Below are 27,137 nucleotides of genomic sequence, written 5' to 3' on the forward strand. Positions count from 1 at the left end.
ACACGATGTGTGTGACAGCCTTCGAGCGAGAGTCTTCCTACCGTCCATGTTGATGTTGACTGGGCTTTAATGAAGATTGATGGATTATTAGATGTTTCTCCGCTCGATGAGTTTGTTTATGAGTCTGCGCTCGAGCTCTCTCTCTCTCTTCCGGGTTCAGCTGTGCGGCGTCATCGTGACGTCATGCGCTTCCTCTTCTTCTGTGGTTTTATCGGCGGCCTGGACGTCGCGTTACCGCCATCTTCTGGAGCGACTGAGTCATAGTCCCCACATCGGAAACCACTACTGCCACATCGCAGTACATTCTTTACTCATTTCCCTGTTATTTCTAATCTTTCCTTTTCTTTCACCAAGTCATTTCTCTCGGCTTCACAGCTTCTCATAGACTCATTAAAGCTCTAAACACTTTGAAATCGAGCTAAAATGCTGAATGTATCCAGGAAACACGTCATTATAGAGGAGAGATGGGAGGGAGGGGAAGTTATTTTGACTAACGTGAATTTAAATCAATTCTCTATAGTAGTGCTGAAAAAGCAAGCGCAGTGATGTGAATTCAGTGTTTCTGTGTGGTGTTGTTGTTGACCCGCCAGTCCAGCGGGAGGCGCGCATGCGCATGTGCCGCACCGCTCCACGCATGCGCAGCTCGAGAGAGACGCGCTGTCAGTCGGTGTGAGGAAGAAGGGCACAGGGAAGATGGCGGCGTCCATGAGACTCGGGCGCAGGAGCGTCTTCATGGCTCTCAGAGCACTAACACAGCTCCAGGTACCGACTCAGAGTAGAGTAATAGCGCAGAGCAAACCCCAGCGGACCGCGGGCTGGGCCGGAGCCGCTCTCAGACACTTGTCCCGGTCGCCCTCAGTGTGTGGTGAGTGTCAGAAGGACATTACTGTGTTTATTTATTAATAACAGCTCGACAACACTTATATTACCGTGTCTCTGCTCTACAGTTCAGCACAGTGACGGGTCAGATGATAACACTGCCATACTCATAATAAACAGCTACTTACTGAACAAGTCTAAGAAAACATAAGATGTTAATCTTCTGTCAGATATGTTGCCAAAACAAATCAATGATTTGATCTTACATTAATGAGTGTCATGAATCGATGGACCTGTGGCTAATAGAAATGTGCAGAGCTGAGACTGATCAACTCTAATCACATGGGCTGCAAGTTTAATATATGCATATTCTGTTAATCAAATCCAAATGCAGATGTCACAATTTCAAGCTACAAGATTTCAGTGTAGAAAATCATTGTATGATAATGAGTAAAAGATGTGTATTGTATATACACACACACACACACACACACACACAGCATGTGTTAATATCTCAGCTCATGCTGATCATCTGATCATGTCCTGAGGTTTAAACATTAATCAGATGATTGAGACATTGATCAATATTTGCTGTTGCAGAAGTGTGTGATTGCTCTGGCACATTTATAATGTAATGTTGAAAGTTTCTGATGCCCTTTTTCATGATAAAATTGATCCGAATCAACCGTAAACGGGAAGCAGAACATGTGTGGCTCAGATGAAGCCGGGCGTGTGGAGAACAGCCTGATCTCCTGCATGATCTCGTGCTTCATGCCTCATACCTGATGTGCTGATGGACATTAGCGTTTACGCTGACGGTGTGATTAGCTTTGTAATGTTGGGAACTTTTTATTCCTTCATCGAAGCAAAACCAGGAGATGTTGGGATCACGTTCAAGCAGAAGTTATTCTTTATTGAGAACTTCGCTGTACGTTGCTGCAGTCATCCAACAATCTAAATCTAATACGGCATGGTATCTTATAGGCATTTTAGGAGGAGGGACTTTTGAAGGTGGAGACAAACTCAAACAAAGCATGCAAATGTAGGGATGAATCTTTCAGTGATTTGATTCTATCAAGTGAAACCGGTAGGCGGTTATCCGGCTGCTCAAGAGAAACAGGCCCAGTCAGCAGAACACTATCACTCAGACTGCATGACGAATCATCCGTGTGCTAATCCCATCAGTCGGAGTGAAACTGCGACTCCAAGGGCCATTAAAGACCATAAGGAGAAAACAGGAATTGCAACTTTGCTGAGCAGAATCATCATCTCAACCTTAAACGCTAAATACAATATTCTTTACCGTGATGTTATGTATGGAAGCATATTTGAAATAGAATTTTAAAATGTGTTATTCTTCAGTAAACAATAAGATATTAAGGTTGAAAGGAACATTTCCTGTGTATTCATGTCCAAAATCTCATTAAAAACTTAAAACTATTTAATAATTTATATTTACACACATTTTAAATACTCTATATTGCCGGTTCGGGCGCTGATCGGCCCATTCGTGACGTTTCCTCAAGTCACGTTTATTTATACTCACAGCAGCTTTACAGAGATAACAGGAGAATGATGAACGTGTGTTTGCACAGCCAGCTCGAGTCAGCTCAGTGATGCCTCATTTCTGTTGTAAAAAGTTATTAGTTCATGCAGCCGCTCTGGAGAAAACCGTGATGTCATCGAGCCTCTGGTTGTGATGTTCTGTTGTGCTGATGTGTGTGTGTGTTGTGTGTGTCCAGCAGGGGTCGCTCCGCTGAAGGTGCAGATGCCAGCGCTCTCGCCCACTATGGAGGAGGGGAACATTGTGAAGTGGCTGAAGAAGGAAGGTGAGTGCTTGACCCGAAGAGCTGAAGCTGGTGTAGCTAAGAGTGTGTGTATAGCTGAACCCTACGGATTAAGAACGGGATGTCGTTAAAGTTCATGTGTGTGTAAAGGCAGACGTCTGAAAGATGTTGGCTATATAGTGTGTGTGTATGGGTGTAACGGTACACAGAAGCTAATTGGCAGAGGTAACACAATTAAATGGGGAATTGTTTTGTTTTTGTGTACTCACAGTACAGCCTAAACACTGTGCTGTTGTAAAACACACACACAGGGTGCGCTGTCTTCTGTCCCGCGGTGTTGGTGGAGCGTGTCACACACTGGATGGACGCTCCGCGTATATGCTACTAGCAGCTCTTGCTGTGGGCTGGTGTGTAGATTAGGGCTGTCACTTTTTATTCGATATTCGAATATGCATTCGAACATGACGTAATGGAATTATAAATAAACTATCCGGTTTTTAAAGTGCCATGTGTAGCGCATTTTTTACAGTCTATGATTAGACCGTTTGTTTTTTATTTTAGCCTATTGTTTGCCACCTCATCCAGTAGCGGCCGCTCTAACCGTAGCGTAGCGTAGGCACTAGGGTTGGGCGATGTCCCCTAAATTGGCAGTTGACGATGTTTACAGTACAACATCGCGATGGACGATGATATCGTGGGGTGGGGTTAATTTATAATATTATTATTATTATTATTATTATTAAAAATGTGCTTTTTTCAATAAAATTTCAACAGTAGTAATTATTAGGTCCATAGACAACTAAAAACAAACATATATTCAGCAAACAAAAAATAAGTTGCAAGGAATTAATTGTGCAGGGCTTTCACTGTGAAGGTTGAGTTACCAACTGATGAGCATAAATGTGTGCATGTGAGAGAGAGAGCGAGAGAGAGAGAGAGAGAATGCACACAGTACTTACATCTGCTGTGTTTACGGGAATACTCACGCAACCGAAGACAAAGGCTACTTGTCCTCGTTGCGCTCGGAGCGCGCGCACAGCATACTGTCAGTAGAATTCAGTTCTTTCGCGACTTAACGCGCTTTTAATATTTCTTTTCAATATAAAGCACATCCTGCTCTTTTCTTTCTCATTCGTTCATGTTTCGTTATTAATAACTTTAAACAGAATCGTCAACTGAAATCTGCACGGATTATCAAAACTATGACATTTATAGGACTAAAGGGTCTCTGCGGCAAAAGTGAAAGTACCCGCGGCCAGCGGCTGAAATGTTTCGAAATGTCGCTTTGCACAGCAAAGCACCCGTTTCAATAAAAGGATATATTATAGTTTATATAGCCTACTTTTACATTTTCGCTGCTGTTCTAAAATGGTTTTCGCCAGCTTGAATCCAGTGCAGGAGCTGTAGGTTACCACAGAAACGTAAGCGGTTAGTTGATTGCTGTGGTGACTTGTGACACTCGCGAACAGCACTGAACACGCACTTTTGCCGGTATAACTTGAATATTATTATTATTATCATAAACTTTTCATTAACTTCGGTAGGCTGTACAACATAGGAATTGTAATTGGCTGCTTTTTCTGCAGAAAGCCGATCTCTGTTGATGTGTCTTAATTTTTTTATCGATTGTTTGTTGGTAAAAGGTGAGAGACTTTGCCACCAGTGGTTGGAAACCTATGGCTCGCGAGCCACACCTGGTTCTTTGGCAAAAAGCATGTGGCTCGCGAGCCATAGGTTTCCAACCACTGGTGTACACGAATCAATAGATTAAATTACGTGACCATTTCACGAACTGCCGTGAGCCTGGGCTGGTCTGACAGGTTGGGGGGCGTGGCATCACGATGGTGGCTCTCCATCGTGATGTCGGTCAGCCATCACGATGGACGATGATATCGTCCATCGGCACAACCCTAGTAGGCACATGACCACATCAAGCGAATAATAGCCAATAGCCTGTTTTGAAAATGGAAGACAATGCACAGATGGCCAGCCTGAGTGGACAACTCTACCCCAACTCATCTGAAGAGTAGTGTCTGGACATATTCTGGGTTCTGCACCGTAGACGGTAAAGTACCGCATTTTCCGGATTATATATCAAAATGAATTCATACTGACTGACATGAACCAAGAGAAGACAGTACCGTCTTCAGCCGCGAGAGTGCAGATGCTGCTCCTGTAGCCTAGCCCTGAGAAACTGTTAACTGAAACATTAACCTAAAGACAACTGAGAAAGCCTGAACACAAACAAAATGCCCCCAAAAAGAAAAAAAAATCCATGTTTTCGGGGCTGATGGGGTGGAGACGCGTTCATGTAACATGTAAGGGTACGTTATATAGCAGGAGACATATTAATTGTCTATTAATAAACAAGTGTTTTCTGTGTCAGAGATGAAGTTGCGATGCTGACTCGTGATCTTCGCAGTAGTGAACGCGCCTGAGAGAGATGCACATTTCATGCGGATGACACAAGCAGAGAGTCTGTTTTCTCTCGTTCTGAATTGTTTTGTTTAAAAGTAGACATTTCAAGCTTTATATATATATGTCTCAGGTCTGTGAGGCAAGTGCCTTATACGCTGAGTCTCGGTTCATTAATGAGACGAGCTCCAGGTTCACGCGCCGGCGCCTCCGTGTCTCTTGTCTACTATATTTACTTCTTATTTATTAAATCCAGGCAATTGGTTGATGAAACATTGATTAAAATTAAGATACAATTAATACAAAACGAAATTCACTTTAAAGACAGGCTTTGTGCGTTCTGCTTGAGGTGTCTGTGAAAGTTTTAAACAGTCTTGTAGTGCCGCTTTCAGAGCGCTCATGTGCGTAAAATTTTTTTTTTTTTGTGAAATAAATTTCTAAATAAATGCGACTTGTATGTTTTTTCCCTCTTCATGACGCATTTTTTGACTGATTCTGTGATTGGCTATGCATAGTGCATTAAGTTGATAACCTGCTGTCTCAAACATAGTCAAAAATTATATTTCAGACAGGCTATGGCTGGAGTCCTGTTTATGACTGTCAGACTGTTAATACATTTGTGATTGAATCTCCATTACAGTGTTTTTTTTGTTTTTGTTTTTCCAAGGGGGGCTCGTAGATATTCAAATATATTGCTTGATATTTGATACCCGTTCGAATTAGATTTTTCTCAAAAGTGACAGCGCTAGTGTAATCATCTCTTCTCCTGCTGTTGTTCCTGCTGTGGCGGTTAGCAGTGTTGCACTAGCGCTCGCCCCCTGCTGGACTGCGGTGTGTGTCGCGGTCACTGACTGAACTGTGGTGTACGCGCCGTGATGACTCAGGACGAACACATGCACCTTTACACCCCTAATACACACATGTGACGTGTGTTGGGGAGCTGACAGGTGTGTTCACACTCCTGTAGTGGATTATTAGTAACACAACTGTGTTTGAGCAGGTGATGATGTGGCCGTCGGTGACGCTCTCTGCGAGATCGAGACCGATAAAGCTGTGGTGGTCATGGAGTCCAGCGAGGACGGAGTCCTGGCAAAAATACTGGTGAGTGTGTGAGACGGTGTGTGTGTGTCTGAGTATGTGTGTGTGAGGGAAATCCAACCCATACTGCAGCTTCAGAATGAAACACAAAGCGCTGTATGAATGGTGAGACTGAACTCTATAAATCTGCCTCAGTAACTCTGTATGTTGGGTGATATGGAAATAAAACAGTAATTTGACCTTTGACCTTTGACCAGGGCTTTACTTGATTGTCACACTAATACAGACGATCCCAGCTTAAGAACTTCAGTGATCGTTTCATGTTCGGGAACCCTGTTTGTCAGCCATGTGTCGACGCTTACACACCGCTGTTTTAACATTACACTATGCATATGAATGCGTGTGCTGATGCGTGTGCTGATGCGTGTGCTGATGCGTGTGCTGATGCGTGTGCTGATGCGTGTGCTGGTCTCAGGTGCAGGAGGGCAGTCGAGGCGTGCGCTTGGGGACACTCATCGCTCTGATGGCCGCTGAAGGAGAGGACTGGAGACAGGTGGAGGTTCCAGCGCCTGAGCCCATCACTCCTGCTGTAGCTCCGCCCACTGGTGTAGCTCCGCCCACGTCAGCCCCGCCCACTGCAGCTGACTCCGCCCCTCGTCTGGCTCCGGTCGCCTCAGCGCTCACACAGTCAGTAACTGCATGCTTTCTGTCACACCAGGTCTGGTGTCTGGTTTTTATACGCAGAACACGGCATAAATATACACCCCCTCTGATCAAGACAGATAGATTTCTGATACTGAACCTCTGTTCCTTTCATGTATTTTTAAGATCTGAGGTGAATTTTCTACTGTCGCTTTCAGTGTGTGAATAAATTATATTCAAACTTGCATTAAATTATTTTAACATTAAATGAAGCTCATAATCAGTACCTGACTATCACTGTCGTTGCAGAAGCAAGCCCTGTTCGCACGCCATTAGCTTTACAAGCGTAGTGATGTCACCACAGGACGTCTGTAATAGTAATGGCCAGTTCGCACAGGATCAGAGTGGGAGAGCAACTCGATTTACACACCGCCGTCACTCCTGTCGTCATGTGTGTGTTACACTGCGTCCTGTTATCACGTGCGCAAACACATATAACCTATTTTTATAACACAGTTATGTCCGGTCGAACGATGTATTAATTAACTTCAGACTGATTATCTAACGCTAAAAGATGTTTCGTGCCTCTAGCGAGTGCTGTCGATCTTCTCTCTGATCTGATGGTGTGTGTGAAACACGTTGTCGATCTTCTCTCTGATCTGAGGGTGTGTGTGAAACACGTTGTCGATCTTCTCTCTGATCTGATGGTGTGTGTGAAACACGTTGTCGATCTTCTCTCTGATCTGAGGGTGTGTGTGAAACACGTTGTCGATCTTCTCTCTGATCTGAGGGTGTGTGTGAAACACGTTGTCGATCTTCTCTCTGATCTGATGGTGTGTGTGAAACACGTTGTCGATCTTCTCTCTGATCTGATGGTGTGTGTGAAACACGTTGTCGATCTTCTCTCTGATCTGAGGGTGTGTGTGAAACACGTTGTCGATCTTCTCTCTGATCTGATGGTGTGTGTGAAACACGTTGTCGATCTTCTCTCTGATCTGAGGGTGTGTGTGAAACACGTTGTCGATCTTCTCTCTGATCTGAGGGTGTGTGTGAAACACGTTGTCGATCTTCTCTCTGATCTGATGGTGTGTGTGAAACACGTTGTCGATCTTCTCTCTGATCTGATGGTGTGTGTGAAACACGTTGTCGATCTTCTCTCTGATCTGAGGGTGTGTGTGAAACACGTTGTCGATCTTCTCTCTGATCTGAGGGTGTGTGTGAAACACGTTGTCGATCTTCTCTCTGATCTGATGGTGTGTGTGAAACTCGTTGTCGATCTTCTCTCTGATCTGATGGTGTGTGTGAAACACGTTGTCGATCTTCTCTCTGATCTGAGGGTGTGTGTGAAACACGTTGTCGATCTTCTCTCTGATCTGAGGGTGTGTGTGAAACACGTTGTCGATCTTCTCTCTGATCTGATGGTGTGTGTGAAACTCGTTGTCGATCTTCTCTCTGATCTGATGGTGTGTGTGAAACACGTTGTCGATCTTCTCTCTGATCTGAGGGTGTGTGTGAAACACGTTGTCGATCTTCTCTCTGATCTGATGGTGTGTGTGAAACTCGTTGTCGATCTTCTCTCTGATCTGATGGTGTGTGTGAAACACGTTGTCGATCTTCTCTCTGATCTGATGGTGTGTGTGAAACACGTTGTCGATCTTCTCTCTGATCTGATGGTGTGTGTGAAACACGTTGTCGATCTTCTCTCTGATCTGAGGGTGTGTGTGAAACACGTTGTCGATCTTCTCTCTGATCTGATGGTGTGTGTGAAACACGTTGTCGATCTTCTCTCTGATCTGAGGGTGTGTGTGAAACACGTTGTCGATCTTCTCTCTGATCTGAGGGTGTGTGTGAAACACGTTGTCGATCTTCTCTCTGATCTGATGGTGTGTGTGAAACTCGTTGTCGATCTTCTCTCTGATCTGATGGTGTGTGTGAAACACGTTGTCGATCTTCTCTCTGATCTGATGGTGTGTGTGAAACTCGTTGTCGATCTTCTCTCTGATCTGATGGTGTGTGTGAAACACGTTGTCGATCTTCTCTCTGATCTGATGGTGTGTGTGAAACTCGTTGTCGATCTTCTCTCTGATCTGAGGGTGTGTGTGAAACACGTGAGTTCTGCCACAGACTCGTCCCAGCGTCTAGAACGCACTGAATGCTTCTTCAAGTGTCTCCATACTTGGAAAAAACGCGGAAAACGACTTTTAAACAGGAAATGACGAAATATTTCCGTACATATTTACAGCGGGTCTTCTGGCACGGGAGTAGTGTCGCCTGAGGTCATCGTTACTGGGATGGCAGAGTCGGACGGGACTGTAGAGAGTGTTTCTAAGATATGAGCGTCACGTATGGCCATCGCAGCAGTTACATCACAAACACTGATCAACAGAGTTCAGAACCAGTAAAAGAGTAATCCTAGAGTCATGTGACAGTAAAGTAATGTGTGTGTTTGTGTGTGTGTGTATTTGTGCTGTTTGTGTGACCAGGTTACGCTTGAGTCCTGCTGCAAGACACATTTTGGACACTCATGGTTTGGACCCTCATCTGGCCAAAGCTACAGGACCACGTGGCCTCATCACTAAAGAGTGAGTCTCTCTCACACACACACACACACACACACACACACTCTGAACAGTCTCATTAGTAACACACGTTACCATGGCAACCCATTCTCCCTTCACTGGGTGTCCGTAGAAACGAAGAAACTGAAACCTATTAATACCTCAGATCCACTGAAGATAGATGACCGTTCAGCTGCAGTATATGTGATGATAATATCGACATTATCATGTTATATATATAAATATTCTCCATGACTATATGATTGGTCCATCAGCCTAGGTTTCTCGAGAGAAAAACGAGATTGGAGATCTCTGTGACCCTGATCAGGTGATGGGTGGATCTGCTCAGTCAGTGTGTTGCTCCGGTGACGGTCTGTGCTGTTCTTCCTTCAGAGACGCAGTGAAGCTGTTGAGTCAGTCTGATAAAGGGCGTCCAGCAGCTGTTGCTCCTCCTGTCCCGCTCACAGCGCCTCCTCCCTCCTCTCCGGCCACGGGGCGGCCCACACACACACCTGTCTCTGTGCCCGGGAGACCTGCAGCGCCGGTGAGCCCAGATCCACACACACACACACGCATACACACACACACCCGTCTCTGTGCCCGGGAGACCTGCAGCGCCGGTGAGCCCAGATCCTCTCTGTCCACACACACACACACACACACACACACACACACACACACACACACCCGTCTCTGTGCCCGGGAGACCTGCAGCGCCGGTGAGCCCAGATCCTCTGTCCACACACACACACAGACACACACACACAGAGCTGTCATGAGAGCTAAATATCCACACGGCTCCGGGGGTTAATGAAGTCCTTCTGAAGCGAAGCCGTGCGTTTGTGTAAGAACAATATCCATATTTAAAACTTTATCACCTAAAATGACTAGCTTCCGCAGACGGCCTACGCGTAGAGTTAAGGCCCTTTCACACTGGACGCGATTTTGACGCACGAATAATTCGCGCGATGGTTTTATGTTGTGATCAGCTGTGTGTGTAATGAGCGCTTCCACACCGAACGCGAATGAGCTGCGGCAGAAACACGACTTTTTTTTTTTCCGCTTCGATGTCGATTTTTTTTAACTTTTGCGGCGACAGAAAAGGCTTCAGCCAATCACACACTACAAGGACAACGATTTGAAAGACAGTGTGTGGCGCAGCATTGCCAACCAACTCGGTTATCACGACTGTGAGTGTGTTGTGTGATAGTTTAGTCGTTGTATAGTCCTGTGCTGTGTAGGCTAGCAGGCTAAACTACATCTGGGATAGAAAGCTAACACTATTATCCTCAAAGATAGAGACAGAGACCGTGTTTACTTTGAACACATAACAAGATGTAGTGACACTATTTAGGGCTGCTTTTAGTACACTATACATTCTTTGTGTGATGTCTATAGTTTCTAGTTGAATGATTTTAACTTGTTACTTCGTGTGTTACATGTAATGTGTAGTGACATTACGAAACGCACTGAAGACGCAAAACAAACTGTGGAGAAACCTCAGAGACACCTGTGAGAGAAACAGGAGAGAGGAGAAGGACACTAAGAGTGCACATTAGCACACTCCCCTTCAGACTCTCTGTTCTGTAAGATCGGGTGCACCCAAAACCTTCTTTTCTGTCTTTTAAATAAAATGAAAAGCTCGTCTTCACTGGATGCTATGACTATGACTGGATGATGATGAAGTGTCCATGTTTTCTCAGCTGTCGGCGCGATTCGCGCAAATGTTTTGGAATGTTGAAGCTCTGAACGTCACAGACGTCGCAAATTCGCGTCGCGACTGATGTGAATTGTTTTGATGCGAACTATTCGCGCACGAACTATTCGCTTTTTCGTTTCGCTTTTTCGTTACGCATCCAGTGTGAAAGGGCCTTTACACCAATAGAGTAACTTCTGACATGACGCGACGACGAACGCGGAAGCGCAGAGGATAGAGTTACTCTTTTCATGCAAGTCGACTTGCGTTCGGCCGTCTGCTGGAAGCTAGTTAATAGTTTATTAAGCTTTAAATATGGATATTGTTCTCACACAAACGCATGGCTTGGCTTCAGAAGGACTTCATTAACCCCCGGAGATAGATGGATTACTTTTCTGATGGACTGATGAACTTTCTTTGGGATTCATAATCTCGTCCTCCATTCACTGCCATTATAAAGCTTGGAAGAGCCAGGACATTTTTTAATATAACTCTGATTATATTCGTCTGAAAGAAGAAAGTCACACCTAGGATGGCTTCAGGGTGAGTAAATCATGGGCTAATTTAAATTATTTGGGTGAACTATCCCTTTAATGTGAAATGATCAATGGACAGCATATATCCTCCAGTCTCGTGAACTCCCCGAACTCTTCTCGTGCTGAACGTGTGAAGCTGTTGTGTGTGTTGAGACCCCTCAGAGACGAGTGTGTCGAGAGACGAGTGTGTCGAGACCCCTCAGAGACGAGTGTGTTGTGTCTTCAGGGCGCGTTCACAGACGTGGCGGCCTCTAACGTGCGGAGAGTCATCGCTCAGAGACTAACTCAGTCCAAGAGCAGTATCCCACACGCCTACGCCTCAGTGGACTGTGACCTCGGTGCCGTGCTCGAGCTCAGGAGACAGCTGGCCACAGGTGACCTTACAACACACACACACACACACACACACACACACACACACACACACACACACACACACACACACACACACACACACACCATCATGGATTAACAACACTAAACAAACCATAGTTTGGCCTACACTGGTGGAATTTACCAGTGAAACATGATTCCTGTGTGAATTAGCACATTGTTTACGCACACATGCATGTATATTAAAGACCCAGTGTGTGTTGTTTGTCATGTTCACATCTCGTGTGTGTGTGTGTTTAGAGAACATCAAGGTGTCGGTCAATGACTTCATCATCAAAGCCGTGGCCGTCTCACTCAGAGTAAGTCAGCACATATTCAGTCGCTTTATTTGTGGGGTCACAGTACTATATCAAACCATGCATTCAGAATGTTGTTCATGAGGTTCTTTTATGCTAAATAAACTTGTGATATAATTAATTTCATTGGCCATACAACTTAAAGTAACCCTATTATGGATTTTTGAAAAGGACCTTTCATGTAGTGTGTAACACAGGATGAATGAAAACATCCTGCAAAGTTTCTGAAAGTGCACCATATATAAAGTTATCGTCTTTCAAAAGTAAGAGTCGACTCTGAGGCAACAAAATGAATCGGTTTTCAAACGAATCATAAGCCATTTCGTTGTGACGTCAGACTGAGTGTCTGGCCAATCAGAGCAGAGTAGACCAATCACAGCAGACTGAGCCGTCTGACCAATCAGAGCAGAGTAGACCAATCACAGCAGACTGAGCCGTCTGACCAATCAGAGTAGAGTAGACCAATCACAACAGACTGAGCCGTCTGACCAATCAGAGCAGAGTAGACCAATCACAACAGATTGAGCCGTCTGACCAATCAGAGCAGAGTAGACCAATCACAACAGACTGAGCCGTCTGGCCAATCAGAGCAGAGTAGACCAATCACAGCAGACTGAGCCGTCTGACCAATCAGAGCAGAGTAGACCAATCACAGCAGACTGAGCTGTCTGGCCAATCAGAGCAGAGTAGACCAATCACAACAGACTGAGCCGTCTGGCCAATCAGAGCGGAGTAGGCCAATCACAACAGACTGAGCCGTCTGGCCAATCAGAGCAGAGTAGACCAATCACAGCAGACTGAGCCGTCTGGCCAATCAGAGCAGAGTAGACCAATCACAGCAGACTGAGCCGTCTGGCCAATCAGCACTCTAGTTGCCGACGTGAGCCATGATGTCATGATGCACACAATATTTACATGCACATTTTCATAAACCTGCAGGTTCATATATTTAGAATATTTGAATGTAGTGAAAGAGAAATCAGAAAGAGATATTGTATTTGCATGATTAGTTTGCATTCGGAGGGAAAACAGACAGATATTTCCCAGAGTGTCCAGCGTGTTGTGTCCTGATGACGAGTGTGTGTCCGTGATGCTGTGGTGTGTGTTGTGTCCTGATGACGAGTGTGTGTCCGTGATGCTGTGGTGTGTGTCCGTGATGCTGTGGTGTGTGTTGTGTCCTGCAGGAGATGCCCGAGGTGAATGTGGTGTGGTCTTCTGAGGGCCCTCAGCCTCTCGGCTCCATCCACATCTGCGTCGCCGTGGCAACAGCGCGGGGCCTCATGACCCCCATCATCAGAGACGCTGCTGATAAAGGGCTGACGGAGATCGCTCACACCGCTAAGGTCACCGCTAGCCTTCACAGTTCAAACACCGCTCAGATAGCTAATGCTCCAGCTGATCATGTGACCATAGCTGATCATGTGACCATAGCTGATCATGTGACCATAGCTGATCATGTGACCATAGCAGGCACGGGACATCTGAAGGCCCAGATATACTCGCGCAGAAGTGCTCCGTTTAGGGAACTGTTAGTGTTAGTGAACATCTCGACGGTGCGCACATTAAAATGAGTGTGTAACTATGTGCTGCACATTCCTCTAAACAACACAACTGACAGAAAGCAGCGGTTCAGAAAGTGTCCGATCACGTTTATTCCTACAGAACTTTATACAAGCAGCAGCTTCAGTGTTAAACATGAACACTGTCAGTGTGTGTCTTCACTCGCTCTGACTCGACACACTGAAACACGTCAGAGAGGGCGGAGCCTCAGAGCCACACCCACCTGTCGCATCATCACCTCGCTGACCAATGGCAGCTCAGAGGCGTTCACCAGCGCAGCTCTGCTTCGCTCTCCTCAGACAACTCCCAGCAAGCTTTGCTTCAGCCTGATTTAGATCAAAATGACGGATTATTGTTCGGTTTAGTTTGAATATTTGGGCCTTGAGATGTTGTTGTTTATAGAGGTTATGCATTGATGTCACTGTCCCGCGGGAACACACTCCCTCGGCCGGACTGAGTGGCAGAAGAGCTGCTGGAGTTAACAGCGGAAACACCAGTAAAACACACGATTATCAGTTTAAACTAAAGATTGGGCTCGATCCAGTGATCATGGATGATGACATGCAGCAGGAATCGTGTTTCCTGACGTTTATATGAGCCTGATTTCCACGCCGGGGAAATACATAGCGCAGATTTACCTGTGAACGCTTTATATAAACACAATATAGGTCTAAATCCGGATGATCACTCATATCAATGTCATATATATCATCTATCGTCCAGCCCTAAAACTTGTGAAGTTTTTTGTCAGTGTTTGTTTAAAAACATCTAATTATGCAGAATATATGATGGTGAATATTAAATTGATGAGTTGTCAATACAATATATAACAATACAATATATAGGGTGTGATTCTACCCCTAAACTCAGCATATTGACACACAATAACTGCAAATCCAGCGTTCTCCTCCTGGATCATTCGCTTCTCTTTCAGCAGTGTGTAGATATACCTCAGATTTCCTCTCAGATCTATTCATATAGTCAGTCTCAGAGCCGCAGTCACTCCACACACACACACACACACTCCACACACACACAGCCTCTATAGATCTCTCTGCTGAACCCAGCGCTTATTAAACTGGTCTGCTCTCCTCAGGCTCTGGCACAGAAAGCGCGGGACGGGAAGCTGTTACCAGAGGAGTATCAGGGAGGATCGTTCAGGTGAGTATGCCCTGATCATCTCAGACCTGTAGAAGAGGAGTAGTTTACTCTCAGACCTGTGTAACTTCCATCATTTCTAGAGTTGTAGTGGTCAATGTTGCCCATGCAAGTGCAATTAAAGGGTTCGTTCACCCAAAACTGGAAGCTCTGTCAGTAATGACTCTCCCTCATGTCGTCCCCCCTTGAGACCTTCGTTCATCTTCAGAACACTAATGAAGATATTTCTGATGAAATCTGAGAGCTGTCTGTCCCTCCATCGACTGCAACGTCATTGCAACTTTCAAGGCCCAGAAAGGTAGTAAAGACATCGTTAAAATAGTCCATGTGACTCCAGTGGATCAACCTTAATATTATGAAGCGACGAGAATACTTTTTGTGTGAAAAATAACTAAAATAACGACTTTATTCAGCAGTCTCTTCTCTTCCATGTCAGTCTCCGACGCTGTTGTCGTAGTGTAACAGCAGCGCTCCTGGTTCTCCGTCAGAACGCCGGCTCACTATTGGCCGACGCTGGTCATGTGTGTGGTGACCCAGGACATAGCTATGGTCTTTTTGCGCATAAAACAATATTCTCATCGCTTGATAAACTTGAGCCACTGTAGTCACTTGGACTGTTTTAACGATGTTTTTACTAACTTTTCTGGGCCGGCAGAATGAAATTGCCTAGAAGCCTATGGAGGAGTGAGCCAGCTCTCAGATTTAATCAGAAACATCTTCATTTGTGTTCTGAAGATGAACAAGAGTCTTATGGGGTTGGAACAACATGAGGGAGAGTAATTACTGACTAGTGTTGCTTTCGTCAACGAAAATTATGACGAAATATTGTCGTCAACGAACCGTTATCACCTGACGAAAACGAGACGAGACTAGACGTAAATGCTGGTCATGTGACGATGACTAAAATACATGTATAATGCAATATCGTTGACGAATAAAAACGAGACTAAATGTGGTTTAAAAAATAAAAACTATGCTAAAATGTCTCTTCATTTTCGTTGACCAAAACGAGACGAGACGAAATGTAACGTCACGACGAATGAGAGAGTTGTGCGTGAACCCATAGCTTTGTCGGCTTTAAATTCTGGATTGCGATCTGGTCACCCGATTATCAGCGAATTTAACCATATATTACTCCATTAGTTCTTCTATTAAAATGTCTCATTGATATATTTGACACATTCATAATCATTACTTTTGCTGGTTCTTTGTGACAGCTGTTATGTGCTGTTATTGGCAGCGTCTCTTGTTACATGAACACGTCACCGCATTAGCGCCAGAACATGGAGATTTTATTTTAGAGTATAATCGCACAACCTATTCGATATTTTATAATTAAATAAACTAATCGAATATCCAAAAATCGTGACTCATCCCTGCATGGAATCTCTTGTTTCTTTTCCCAAATCTTCACTCACGTCACGTCTCACCCATTTTCTAAAGGTAGCCTATTATAAACGTTTCTTGGTTCACTTTTAATTAAGCCTATTATATTCGTATTCTTTACTGTGGTAAAGTAGAAAAACGCTGTAGGACAGATAACCTACATTTGTACTTGCATGTCAAATTCTTTTTAACACAGTTTGTGCTTGTTATATTAGACATTGGGCGCGAGTTTAGTTGTAAAGCGCGTTTGACACGTGTGGGTGATTTTTAGTTTCACTTTCTCTGGCAGCGCAATCTCAAACACAGCCTAAATATCTCGCCCTTGTGGAGGATAAAATTCGCTCTTCAAACCAATTTACATCAAGTAGAAAACACGAAGATATCATAAAGAGATCGATATCTTCGTGTTTTCCTGCTCGTGTCCCACATCCCTCTCAAAGCGCAGAGTGTATCACGCGTCTTTGTGTGGAAATATAAAACGAGTTTTTTTTTTTTTTAATAACCCCCCGAATATTAAAATTTAATATTATTTTTTAATAATAATACCGCGGTGGTAAAAAAAACCTGCCACCGTCACAGCCCTAAATATAGGCCTACTAAATAGCCTATAATAAGATAGCCTTGTTTGAAATTATATATTGACTGGGTTAAATAGAATCGCATTACTAAAAAGAGACTAAAATACAATTTTCATTGACTAAAACTAGACTAAAATGTCATCAGTTTTCGTCGACTAAAACTTGACTAGACTAAAAAGAGTATGAATGTGACTAAAACTAATAAAAACTAAAATGACAGCCTGACACAAAGACTAGACTAAAATTAAAACAGGCCGCCAAAAACAACACTATTACTGACAGAGTTTTCTTTTGTGTGAACAAACCCTTTAACGAGGCTTTACTACTCTGTGTTCTAGCTCATTTAAAGCCTACAGTAGTTGGGTGTGAGGATCAGACTCTAAACTTTAAGCAGATATGCCAAACACAGGCCCAGAATGCTTTGCGATCACTGAAAGCACACACCATCCCAAGGCTTCATTGGTCATGTCAGTCACAGCGCTGAAGCAAACACTATAGCAATGGCAGCACATCTCAGTAGACCATCGCTGTGTGTCGTGATCCCCTGAGCTCGTGTTATTGAGCCTCTACAGGACGGGCGAGATTTCAACAAAACCTTTCAAGTTCAACAAAAAAATGTTTCGGTCCTCACGGATAATTTTACATAGTAAAGAAAAAATATACATAATAATCGAAAAAGGTGTAGGTGGAAGCCTTTGCTTATTATTATTCATAAACTCATTATTAATCCTAATTTTAGCTTTGTTATTACTTTGCCGATTGCTAAATATTATGAACTTTGTTTTACTCAAATTCAATGAAAGTCGATTATCATTAAGCCTTAAATCTTTTTAAGACCATCAATTCAATTTCCACTGCAATCAGAAGCTGGTCCAATTTTTTCCCGAACAATATAAATGTGTGTCATCAGCAAACCATACCATTTTTAATATTTTAGACGCTTTACAAATATCATCTATGTACAATACAAACAGTTTGGGGCCTAACACCGAGCCTTGTGGAACACCACCGGTTCCTGAAGTGTGTGTTGTGTTTCTGCAGTTTTGCCAGTGTGTGAGTTCGGTTCCTGAAGTGTGTGTTGTGTTTCTGCAGTTTTGCCAGTGTGTGAGTTCGGTTCCTGACGTGTGTGTTGTGTTTCAGCAGTTTTGCCAGTGTGTGAGTTCGGTTCCTGACGTGTGTGTTGTGTTTCAGCAGTTTTGCCAGTGTGTGAGTTCGGTTCCTGAAGTGTGTGTTGTGTTTCTGCAGTTTTGCCAGTGTGTGAGTTCGGTTCCTGAAGTGTGTGTTGTGTTTCTGCAGTTTTGCTAGTGTGTGAGTTCGGTTCCTGAAGTGTGTGTTGTGTTTCTGCAGTTTTGCCAGTGTGTGAGTTCGGTTCCTGAAGTGTGTGTTGTGTTTCTGCAGTTTTGCCAGTGTGTGAGTTCGGTTCCTGACGTGTGTGTTGTGTTTCAGCAGTTTTGCCAGTGTGTGAGTTCGGTTCCTGACGTGTGTGTTGTGTTTCAGCAGTTTTGCCAGTGTGTGAGTTCGGTTCCTGACGTGTGTGTTGTGTTTCAGCAGTTTTGCCAGTGTGTGAGTTCGGTTCCTGAAGTGTGTGTTGTGTTTCAGCAGTTTTGCCAGTGTGTGAGTTCGGTTCCTGAAGTGTGTGTTGTGTTTCAGCAGTTTTGCCAGTGTGTGAGTTCGGTTCCTGACGTGTGTGTTGTGTTTCAGCAGTTTTGCCAGTGTGTGAGTTCGGTTCCTGAAGTGTGTGTTGTGTTTCAGCAGTTTTGCCAGTGTGTGAGTTCGGTTCCTGAAGTGTGTGTTGTGTTTCAGCAGTTTTGCCAGTGTGTGAGTTCGGTTCCTGAAGTGTGTGTTGTGTTTCAGCAGTTTTGCCAGTGTGTGAGTTCGGTTCCTGACGTGTGTGTTGTGTTTCAGCAGTTTTGCCAGTGTGTGAGTTCGGTTCCTGAAGTGTGTGTTGTGTTTCAGCAGTTTTGCCAGTGTGTGAGTTCGGTTCCTGAAGTGTGTGTTGTGTTTCAGCAGTTTTGCCAGTGTGTGAGTTCGGTTCCTGAAGTGTGTGTTGTGTTTCTGCAGTTTTGCCAGTGTGTGAGTTCGGTTCCTGAAGTGTGTGTTGTGTTTCAGCAGTTTTGCTAGTGTGTGAGTTCGGTTCCTGAAGTGTGTGTTGTGTTTCTGCAGTTTTGCCAGTGTGTGAGTTCGGTTCCTGAAGTGTGTGTTGTGTTTCAGCAGTTTTGCCAGTGTGTGAGTTCGGTTCCTGACGTGTGTGTTGTGTTTCAGCAGTTTTGCCAGTGTGTGAGTTCGGTTCCTGAAGTGTGTGTTGTGTTTCTGCAGTTTTGCCAGTGTGTGAGTTCGGTTCCTGACGTGTGTGTTGTGTTTCAGCAGTTTTGCCAGTGTGTGAGTTCGGTTCCTGACGTGTGTGTTGTGTTTCAGCAGTTCTGCCAGTGTGTGAGTTCGGTTCCTGACGTGTGTGTTGTGTTTCAGCAGTTCTGCCAGTGTGTGAGTTCGGTTCCTGACGTGTGTGTTGTGTTTCAGCAGTTTTGCCAGTGTGTGAGTTCGGTTCCTGACGTGTGTGTTGTGTTTCAGCAGTTTTGCCAGTGTGTGAGTTCGGTTCCTGAAGTGTGTGTTGTGTTTCTGCAGTTTTGCCAGTGTGTGAGTTCGGTTCCTGAAGTGTGTGTTGTGTTTCAGCAGTTTTGCCAGTGTGTGAGTTCGGTTCCTGAAGTGTGTGTTGTGTTTCAGCAGTTTTGCCAGTGTGTGAGTTCGGTTCCTGAAGTGTGTGTTGTGTTTCTGCAGTTTTGCCAGTGTGTGAGTTCGGTTCCTGAAGTGTGTGTTGTGTTTCAGCAGTTTTGCCAGTGTGTGAGTTCGGTTCCTGAAGTGTGTGTTGTGTTTCAGCAGCTTTGCCAGTGTGTGAGTTCGGTTCCTGACGTGTGTGTTGTGTTTCAGCAGTTTTGCCAGTGTGTGAGTTCGGTTCCTGAAGTGTGTGTTGTGTTTCAGCAGTTTTGCCAGTGTGTGAGTTCGGTTCCTGACGTGTGTGTTGTGTTTCAGCAGTTTTGCCAGTGTGTGAGTTCGGTTCCTGAAGTGTGTGTTGTGTTTCAGCAGTTTTGCCAGTGTGTGAGTTCGGTTCCTGACGTGTGTGTTGTGTTTCAGCAGTTTTGCCAGTGTGTGAGTTCGGTTCCTGAAGTGTGTGTTGTGTTTCAGCAGTTTTGCCAGTGTGTGAGTTCGGTTCCTGAAGTGTGTGTTGTGTTTCAGCAGTTTTGCCAGTGTGTGAGTTCGGTTCCTGAAGTGTGTGTTGTGTTTCAGCAGTTTTGCCAGTGTGTGAGTTCGGTTCCTGACGTGTGTGTTGTGTTTCAGCAGTTTTGCCAGTGTGTGAGTTCGGTTCCTGAAGTGTGTGTTGTGTTTCTGCAGTTTTGCCAGTGTGTGAGTTCGGTTCCTGACGTGTGTGTTGTGTTTCTGCAGTTTTGCCAGTGTGTGAGTTCGGTTCCTGAAGTGTGTGTTGTGTTTCTGCAGTTTTGCCAGTGTGTGAGTTCGGTTCCTGAAGTGTGTGTTGTGTTTCAGCAGTTTTGCCAGTGTGTGAGTTCGGTTCCTGAAGTGTGTGTTGTGTTTCAGCAGCTTTGCCAGTGTGTGAGTTCGGTTCCTGAAGTGTGTGTTGTGTTTCAGCAGTTTTGCCAGTGTGTGAGTTCGGTTCCTGACGTGTGTGTTGTGTTTCAGCAGTTTTGCCAGTGTGTGAGTTCGGTTCCTGACGTGTGTGTTGTGTTTCTGCAGTTTTGCCAGTGTGTGAGTTCGGTTCCTGAAGTGTGTGTTGTGTTTCAGCAGTTTTGCCAGTGTGTGAGTTCGGTTCCTGAAGTGTGTGTTGTGTTTCAGCAGTTTTGCCAGTGTGTGAGTTCGGTTCCTGAAGTGTGTGTTGTGTTTCAGCAGTTTTGCCAGTGTGTGAGTTCGGTTCCTGAAGTGTGTGTTGTGTTTCAGCAGTTTTGCCAGTGTGTGAGTTCGGTTCCTGACGTGTGTGTTGTGTTTCAGCAGTTCTGCCAGTGTGTGAGTTCGGTTCCTGACGTGTGTGTTGTGTTTCAGCAGTTCTGCCAGTGTGTGAGTTCGGTTCCTGAAGTGTGTGTTGTGTTTCAGCAGTTTTGCCAGTGTGTGAGTTCGGTTCCTGAAGTGTGTGTTGTGTTTCTGCAGTTTTGCCAGTGTGTGAGTTCGGTTCCTGAAGTGTGTGTTGTGTTTCTGCAGTTTTGCCAGTGTGTGAGTTCGGTTCCTGAAGTGTGTGTTGTGTTTCAGCAGTTTTGCCAGTGTGTGAGTTCGGTTCCTGAAGTGTGTGTTGTGTTTCAGCAGCTTTGCCAGTGTGTGAGTTCGGTTCCTGAAGTGTGTGTTGTGTTTCTGCAGTTTTGCCAGTGTGTGAGTTCGGTTCCTGAAGTGTGTGTTGTGTTTCAGCAGCTTTGCCAGTGTGTGAGTTCGGTTCCTGAAGTGTGTGTTGTGTTTCAGCAGTTTTGCCAGTGTGTGAGTTCGGTTCCTGAAGTGTGTGTTGTGTTTCAGCAGTTCTGCCAGTGTGTGAGTTCGGTTCCTGAAGTGTGTGTTGTGTTTCAGCAGTTTTGCCAGTGTGTGAGTTCGGTTCCTGACGTGTGTGTTGTGTTTCAGCAGTTTTGCCAGTGTGTGAGTTCGGTTCCTGACGTGTGTGTTGTGTTTCAGCAGTTTTGCCAGTGTGTGAGTTCGGTTCCTGAAGTGTGTGTTGTGTTTCAGCAGTTTTGCCAGTGTGTGAGTTCGGTTCCTGAAGTGTGTGTTGTGTTTCTGCAGTTTTGCCAGTGTGTGAGTTCGGTTCCTGAAGTGTGTGTTGTGTTTCAGCAGTTTTGCCAGTGTGTGAGTTCGGTTCCTGAAGTGTGTGTTGTGTTTCAGCAGTTCTGCCAGTGTGTGAGTTCGGTTCCTGAAGTGTGTGTTGTGTTTCAGCAGTTTTGCCAGTGTGTGAGTTCGGTTCCTGACGTGTGTGTTGTGTTTCAGCAGTTCTGCCAGTGTGTGAGTTCGGTTCCTGACGTGTGTGTTGTGTTTCAGCAGTTCTGCCAGTGTGTGAGTTCGGTTCCTGACGTGTGTGTTGTGTTTCAGCAGTTTTGCCAGTGTGTGAGTTCGGTTCCTGACGTGTGTGTTGTGTTTCAGCAGTTTTGCCAGTGTGTGAGTTCGGTTCCTGAAGTGTGTGTTGTGTTTCAGCAGTTCTGCCAGTGTGTGAGTTCGGTTCCTGAAGTGTGTGTTGTGTTTCAGCAGTTTTGCCAGTGTGTGAGTTCGGTTCCTGACGTGTGTGTTGTGTTTCAGCAGTTTTGCCAGTGTGTGAGTTCGGTTCCTGACGTGTGTGTTGTGTTTCAGCAGTTTTGCCAGTGTGTGAGTTCGGTTCCTGACGTGTGTGTTGTGTTTCAGCAGTTTTGCCAGTGTGTGAGTTCGGTTCCTGAAGTGTGTGTTGTGTTTCTGCAGTTTTGCCAGTGTGTGAGTTCGGTTCCTGAAGTGTGTGTTGTGTTTCAGCAGTTTTGCCAGTGTGTGAGTTCGGTTCCTGAAGTGTGTGTTGTGTTTCTGCAGTTTTGCCAGTGTGTGAGTTCGGTTCCTGAAGTGTGTGTTGTGTTTCAGCAGTTTTGCCAGTGTGTGAGTTCGGTTCCTGAAGTGTGTGTTGTGTTTCAGCAGTTCTGCCAGTGTGTGAGTTCGGTTCCTGAAGTGTGTGTTGTGTTTCTGCAGTTTTGCCAGTGTGTGAGTTCGGTTCCTGACGTGTGTGTTGTGTTTCAGCAGCTTTGCCAGTGTGTGAGTTCGGTTCCTGACGTGTGTGTTGTGTTTCAGCAGTTTTGCCAGTGTGTGAGTTCGGTTCCTGAAGTGTGTGTTGTGTTTCTGCAGTTTTGCCAGTGTGTGAGTTCGGTTCCTGACGTGTGTGTTGTGTTTCTGCAGTTTTGCCAGTGTGTGAGTTCGGTTCCTGAAGTGTGTGTTGTGTTTCAGCAGTTTTGCCAGTGTGTGAGTTCGGTTCCTGAAGTGTGTGTTGTGTTTCAGCAGTTCTGCCAGTGTGTGAGTTCGGTTCCTGAAGTGTGTGTTGTGTTTCTGCAGTTTTGCCAGTGTGTGAGTTCGGTTCCTGAAGTGTGTGTTGTGTTTCAGCAGTTTTGCCAGTGTGTGAGTTCGGTTCCTGAAGTGTGTGTTGTGTTTCAGCAGTTCTGCCAGTGTGTGAGTTCGGTTCCTGAAGTGTGTGTTGTGTTTCAGCAGTTTTGCCAGTGTGTGAGTTCGGTTCCTGACGTGTGTGTTGTGTTTCAGCAGTTCTGCCAGTGTGTGAGTTCGGTTCCTGACGTGTGTGTTGTGTTTCAGCAGTTCTGCCAGTGTGTGAGTTCGGTTCCTGACGTGTGTGTTGTGTTTCAGCAGTTTTGCCAGTGTGTGAGTTCGGTTCCTGACGTGTGTGTTGTGTTTCAGCAGTTTTGCCAGTGTGTGAGTTCGGTTCCTGAAGTGTGTGTTGTGTTTCAGCAGTTCTGCCAGTGTGTGAGTTCGGTTCCTGAAGTGTGTGTTGTGTTTCAGCAGTTTTGCCAGTGTGTGAGTTCGGTTCCTGACGTGTGTGTTGTGTTTCAGCAGTTTTGCCAGTGTGTGAGTTCGGTTCCTGACGTGTGTGTTGTGTTTCAGCAGTTCTGCCAGTGTGTGAGTTCGGTTCCTGAAGTGTGTGTTGTGTTTCAGCAGTTTTGCCAGTGTGTGAGTTCGGTTCCTGAAGTGTGTGTTGTGTTTCTGCAGTTTTGCCAGTGTGTGAGTTCGGTTCCTGAAGTGTGTGTTGTGTTTCAGCAGTTTTGCCAGTGTGTGAGTTCGGTTCCTGAAGTGTGTGTTGTGTTTCAGCAGTTTTGCCAGTGTGTGAGTTCGGTTCCTGAAGTGTGTGTTGTGTTTCAGCAGTTCTGCCAGTGTGTGAGTTCGGTTCCTGAAGTGTGTGTTGTGTTTCAGCAGTTTTGCCAGTGTGTGAGTTCGGTTCCTGAAGTGTGTGTTGTGTTTCAGCAGTTTTGCCAGTGTGTGAGTTCGGTTCCTGAAGTGTGTGTTGTGTTTCAGCAGTTTTGCCAGTGTGTGAGTTCGGTTCCTGAAGTGTGTGTTGTGTTTCAGCAGTTCTGCCAGTGTGTGAGTTCGGTTCCTGACGTGTGTGTTGTGTTTCAGCAGTTTTGCCAGTGTGTGAGTTCGGTTCCTGACGTGTGTGTTGTGTTTCAGCAGTTTTGCCAGTGTGTGAGTTCGGTTCCTGAAGTGTGTGTTGTGTTTCAGCAGTTCTGCCAGTGTGTGAGTTCGGTTCCTGAAGTGTGTGTTGTGTTTCTGCAGTTTTGCCAGTGTGTGAGTTCGGTTCCTGAAGTGTGTGTTGTGTTTCAGCAGTTTTGCCAGTGTGTGAGTTCGGTTCCTGAAGTGTGTGTTGTGTTTCAGCAGTTTTGCCAGTGTGTGAGTTCGGTTCCTGAAGTGTGTGTTGTGTTTCAGCAGTTTTGCCAGTGTGTGAGTTCGGTTCCTGAAGTGTGTGTTGTGTTTCAGCAGTTTTGCCAGTGTGTGAGTTCGGTTCCTGAAGTGTGTGTTGTGTTTCAGCAGTTCTGCCAGTGTGTGAGTTCGGTTCCTGAAGTGTGTGTTGTGTTTCTGCAGTTTTGCCAGTGTGTGAGTTCGGTTCCTGACGTGTGTGTTGTGTTTCAGCAGTTTTGCCAGTGTGTGAGTTCGGTTCCTGAAGTGTGTGTTGTGTTTCAGCAGTTTTGCCAGTGTGTGAGTTCGGTTCCTGACGTGTGTGTTGTGTTTCAGCAGTTTTGCCAGTGTGTGAGTTCGGTTCCTGAAGTGTGTGTTGTGTTTCAGCAGTTTTGCCAGTGTGTGAGTTCGGTTCCTGAAGTGTGTGTTGTGTTTCAGCAGTTCTGCCAGTGTGTGAGTTCGGTTCCTGAAGTGTGTGTTGTGTTTCAGCAGTTTTGCCAGTGTGTGAGTTCGGTTCCTGACGTGTGTGTTGTGTTTCAGCAGTTTTGCCAGTGTGTGAGTTCGGTTCCTGACGTGTGTGTTGTGTTTCAGCAGTTTTGCCAGTGTGTGAGTTCGGTTCCTGAAGTGTGTGTTGTGTTTCTGCAGTTTTGCCAGTGTGTGAGTTCGGTTCCTGAAGTGTGTGTTGTGTTTCAGCAGTTTTGCCAGTGTGTGAGTTCGGTTCCTGAAGTGTGTGTTGTGTTTCTGCAGTTTTGCCAGTGTGTGAGTTCGGTTCCTGAAGTGTGTGTTGTGTTTCAGCAGTTTTGCCAGTGTGTGAGTTCGGTTCCTGAAGTGTGTGTTGTGTTTCAGCAGTTTTGCCAGTGTGTGAGTTCGGTTCCTGAAGTGTGTGTTGTGTTTCTGCAGTTTTGCCAGTGTGTGAGTTCGGTTCCTGAAGTGTGTGTTGTGTTTCAGCAGTTTTGCCAGTGTGTGAGTTCGGTTCCTGAAGTGTGTGTTGTGTTTCAGCAGTTATGCCAGTGTGTGAGTTCGGTTCCTGAAGTGTGTGTTGTGTTTCAGCAGTTTTGCCAGTGTGTGAGTTCGGTTCCTGAAGTGTGTGTTGTGTTTCTGCAGTTTTGCCAGTGTGTGAGTTCGGTTCCTGAAGTGTGTGTTGTGTTTCAGCAGTTTTGCCAGTGTGTGAGTTCGGTTCCTGAAGTGTGTGTTGTGTTTCAGCAGTTCTGCCAGTGTGTGAGTTCGGTTCCTGAAGTGTGTGTTGTGTTTCTGCAGTTTTGCCAGTGTGTGAGTTCGGTTCCTGACGTGTGTGTTGTGTTTCAGCAGTTTTGCCAGTGTGTGAGTTCGGTTCCTGAAGTGTGTGTTGTGTTTCAGCAGTTTTGCCAGTGTGTGAGTTCGGTTCCTGACGTGTGTGTTGTGTTTCAGCAGTTTTGCCAGTGTGTGAGTTCGGTTCCTGAAGTGTGTGTTGTGTTTCAGCAGTTTTGCCAGTGTGTGAGTTCGGTTCCTGAAGTGTGTGTTGTGTTTCAGCAGTTCTGCCAGTGTGTGAGTTCGGTTCCTGAAGTGTGTGTTGTGTTTCAGCAGTTTTGCCAGTGTGTGAGTTCGGTTCCTGACGTGTGTGTTGTGTTTCAGCAGTTTTGCCAGTGTGTGAGTTCGGTTCCTGACGTGTGTGTTGTGTTTCAGCAGTTTTGCCAGTGTGTGAGTTCGGTTCCTGAAGTGTGTGTTGTGTTTCTGCAGTTTTGCCAGTGTGTGAGTTCGGTTCCTGAAGTGTGTGTTGTGTTTCAGCAGTTTTGCCAGTGTGTGAGTTCGGTTCCTGAAGTGTGTGTTGTGTTTCTGCAGTTTTGCCAGTGTGTGAGTTCGGTTCCTGAAGTGTGTGTTGTGTTTCAGCAGTTTTGCCAGTGTGTGAGTTCGGTTCCTGAAGTGTGTGTTGTGTTTCTGCAGTTTTGCCAGTGTGTGAGTTCGGTTCCTGAAGTGTGTGTTGTGTTTCAGCAGTTTTGCCAGTGTGTGAGTTCGGTTCCTGAAGTGTGTGTTGTGTTTCAGCAGTTTTGCCAGTGTGTGAGTTCGGTTCCTGAAGTGTGTGTTGTGTTTCAGCAGTTATGCCAGTGTGTGAGTTCGGTTCCTGAAGTGTGTGTTGTGTTTCAGCAGTTTTGCCAGTGTGTGAGTTCGGTTCCTGAAGTGTGTGTTGTGTTTCAGCAGCTTTGCCAGTGTGTGAGTTCGGTTCCTGACGTGTGTGTTGTGTTTCAGCAGTTTTGCCAGTGTGTGAGTTCGGTTCCTGAAGTGTGTGTTGTGTTTCTGCAGCTTTGCCAGTGTGTGAGTTCGGTTCCTGACGTGTGTGTTGTGTTTCAGCATCTCTAACCTGGGCATGTTCGGCATCAGTGAGTTCAGCGCGGTCATCAATCCTCCTCAAGCCTGTATCCTAGCGGTGGGCGGCTCGCGGGCTGAGCTCCGGCTGAGCGACGGGCTGACGCTGCACACACACCAGCTCATGACCGTCACGCTGTCCAGCGACGCACGCCTGGTGGACGACGAGCTGGCGTCGCGGTTCCTGGAGAGGTTTCGCTCGCACCTCGAGAGCCCTCAGCGCGCCGGTCTGCAGTAGAAGAGGACTCGCTCGGAGAACATGCACTAACTATTTATTCAGTGAGACGTACAGACACATGTACATACAGAGAAACACTTCTAGGTCAATTAATACTGTCGTCTGTGGTGCGTCTCCGGCCATACACACACTGGATCCTTCTGGTTATTGTCATGCTGTGCCTCAGTAGAGAGAAGCATTCAGTAAATCCACTGATGATCAAATCCCAATGTTTAATAACTTACAGGAAGTATTAAATCATCAAAGCCATTAAATCATGTCAGGAACCCGTCTATGTTTTGGGATTATTCAATAAACTCCTGTCTTCTGCTGTG

The 27,137-nt window shown here is 45.5% G+C and overlaps 2 protein-coding genes across 5 annotated transcripts in view; one reads left to right on the forward strand and one right to left on the reverse strand.

The window, feature by feature from the left end:
• Positions 1-191, reverse strand: part of chmp1a (charged multivesicular body protein 1A) — a 5,554-nt gene extending 5,363 nt beyond the window's left edge. The window contains exon 1 of the mRNA XM_084094943.1: positions 42-191. Coding sequence (XP_083951069.1) covers positions 42-48 — 7 coding nt within the window. The 5' untranslated portion in view covers positions 49-191. The remainder of the gene's footprint in view (positions 1-41) is intronic.
• Positions 192-630: 439 nt separating this feature from the next.
• On the forward strand, positions 631-27,137 carry pdhx (pyruvate dehydrogenase complex component X). 4 transcript variants are annotated; one of them, XM_084094934.1, is made up of 11 exons: positions 631-865; positions 2,562-2,648; positions 6,022-6,122; positions 6,535-6,746; positions 9,185-9,283; positions 9,653-9,803; positions 11,718-11,865; positions 12,125-12,183; positions 13,365-13,523; positions 14,837-14,901; positions 26,571-27,137. In XM_084094934.1, exons 1-11 carry the CDS (start codon positions 694-696, stop codon positions 26,821-26,823), a joined length of 1,506 nt encoding a protein of 501 aa, XP_083951060.1. In that variant the 5' UTR covers positions 631-693; the 3' UTR covers positions 26,824-27,137. The 4 variants fall into 4 exon arrangements, with proteins under 4 accessions (XP_083951060.1, XP_083951062.1, XP_083951061.1 ...); XM_084094935.1 differs by having other exon boundaries at positions 643-865; positions 2,565-2,648; XM_084094936.1 differs by lacking the exon at positions 13,365-13,523.

The sequence above is a fragment of the Abramis brama genome (assembly GCF_963993115.1).
Source record: "Abramis brama genome assembly, chromosome: 20".
In the NCBI taxonomy this organism is placed as follows: Eukaryota; Metazoa; Chordata; class Actinopteri; order Cypriniformes; family Leuciscidae; genus Abramis; species Abramis brama.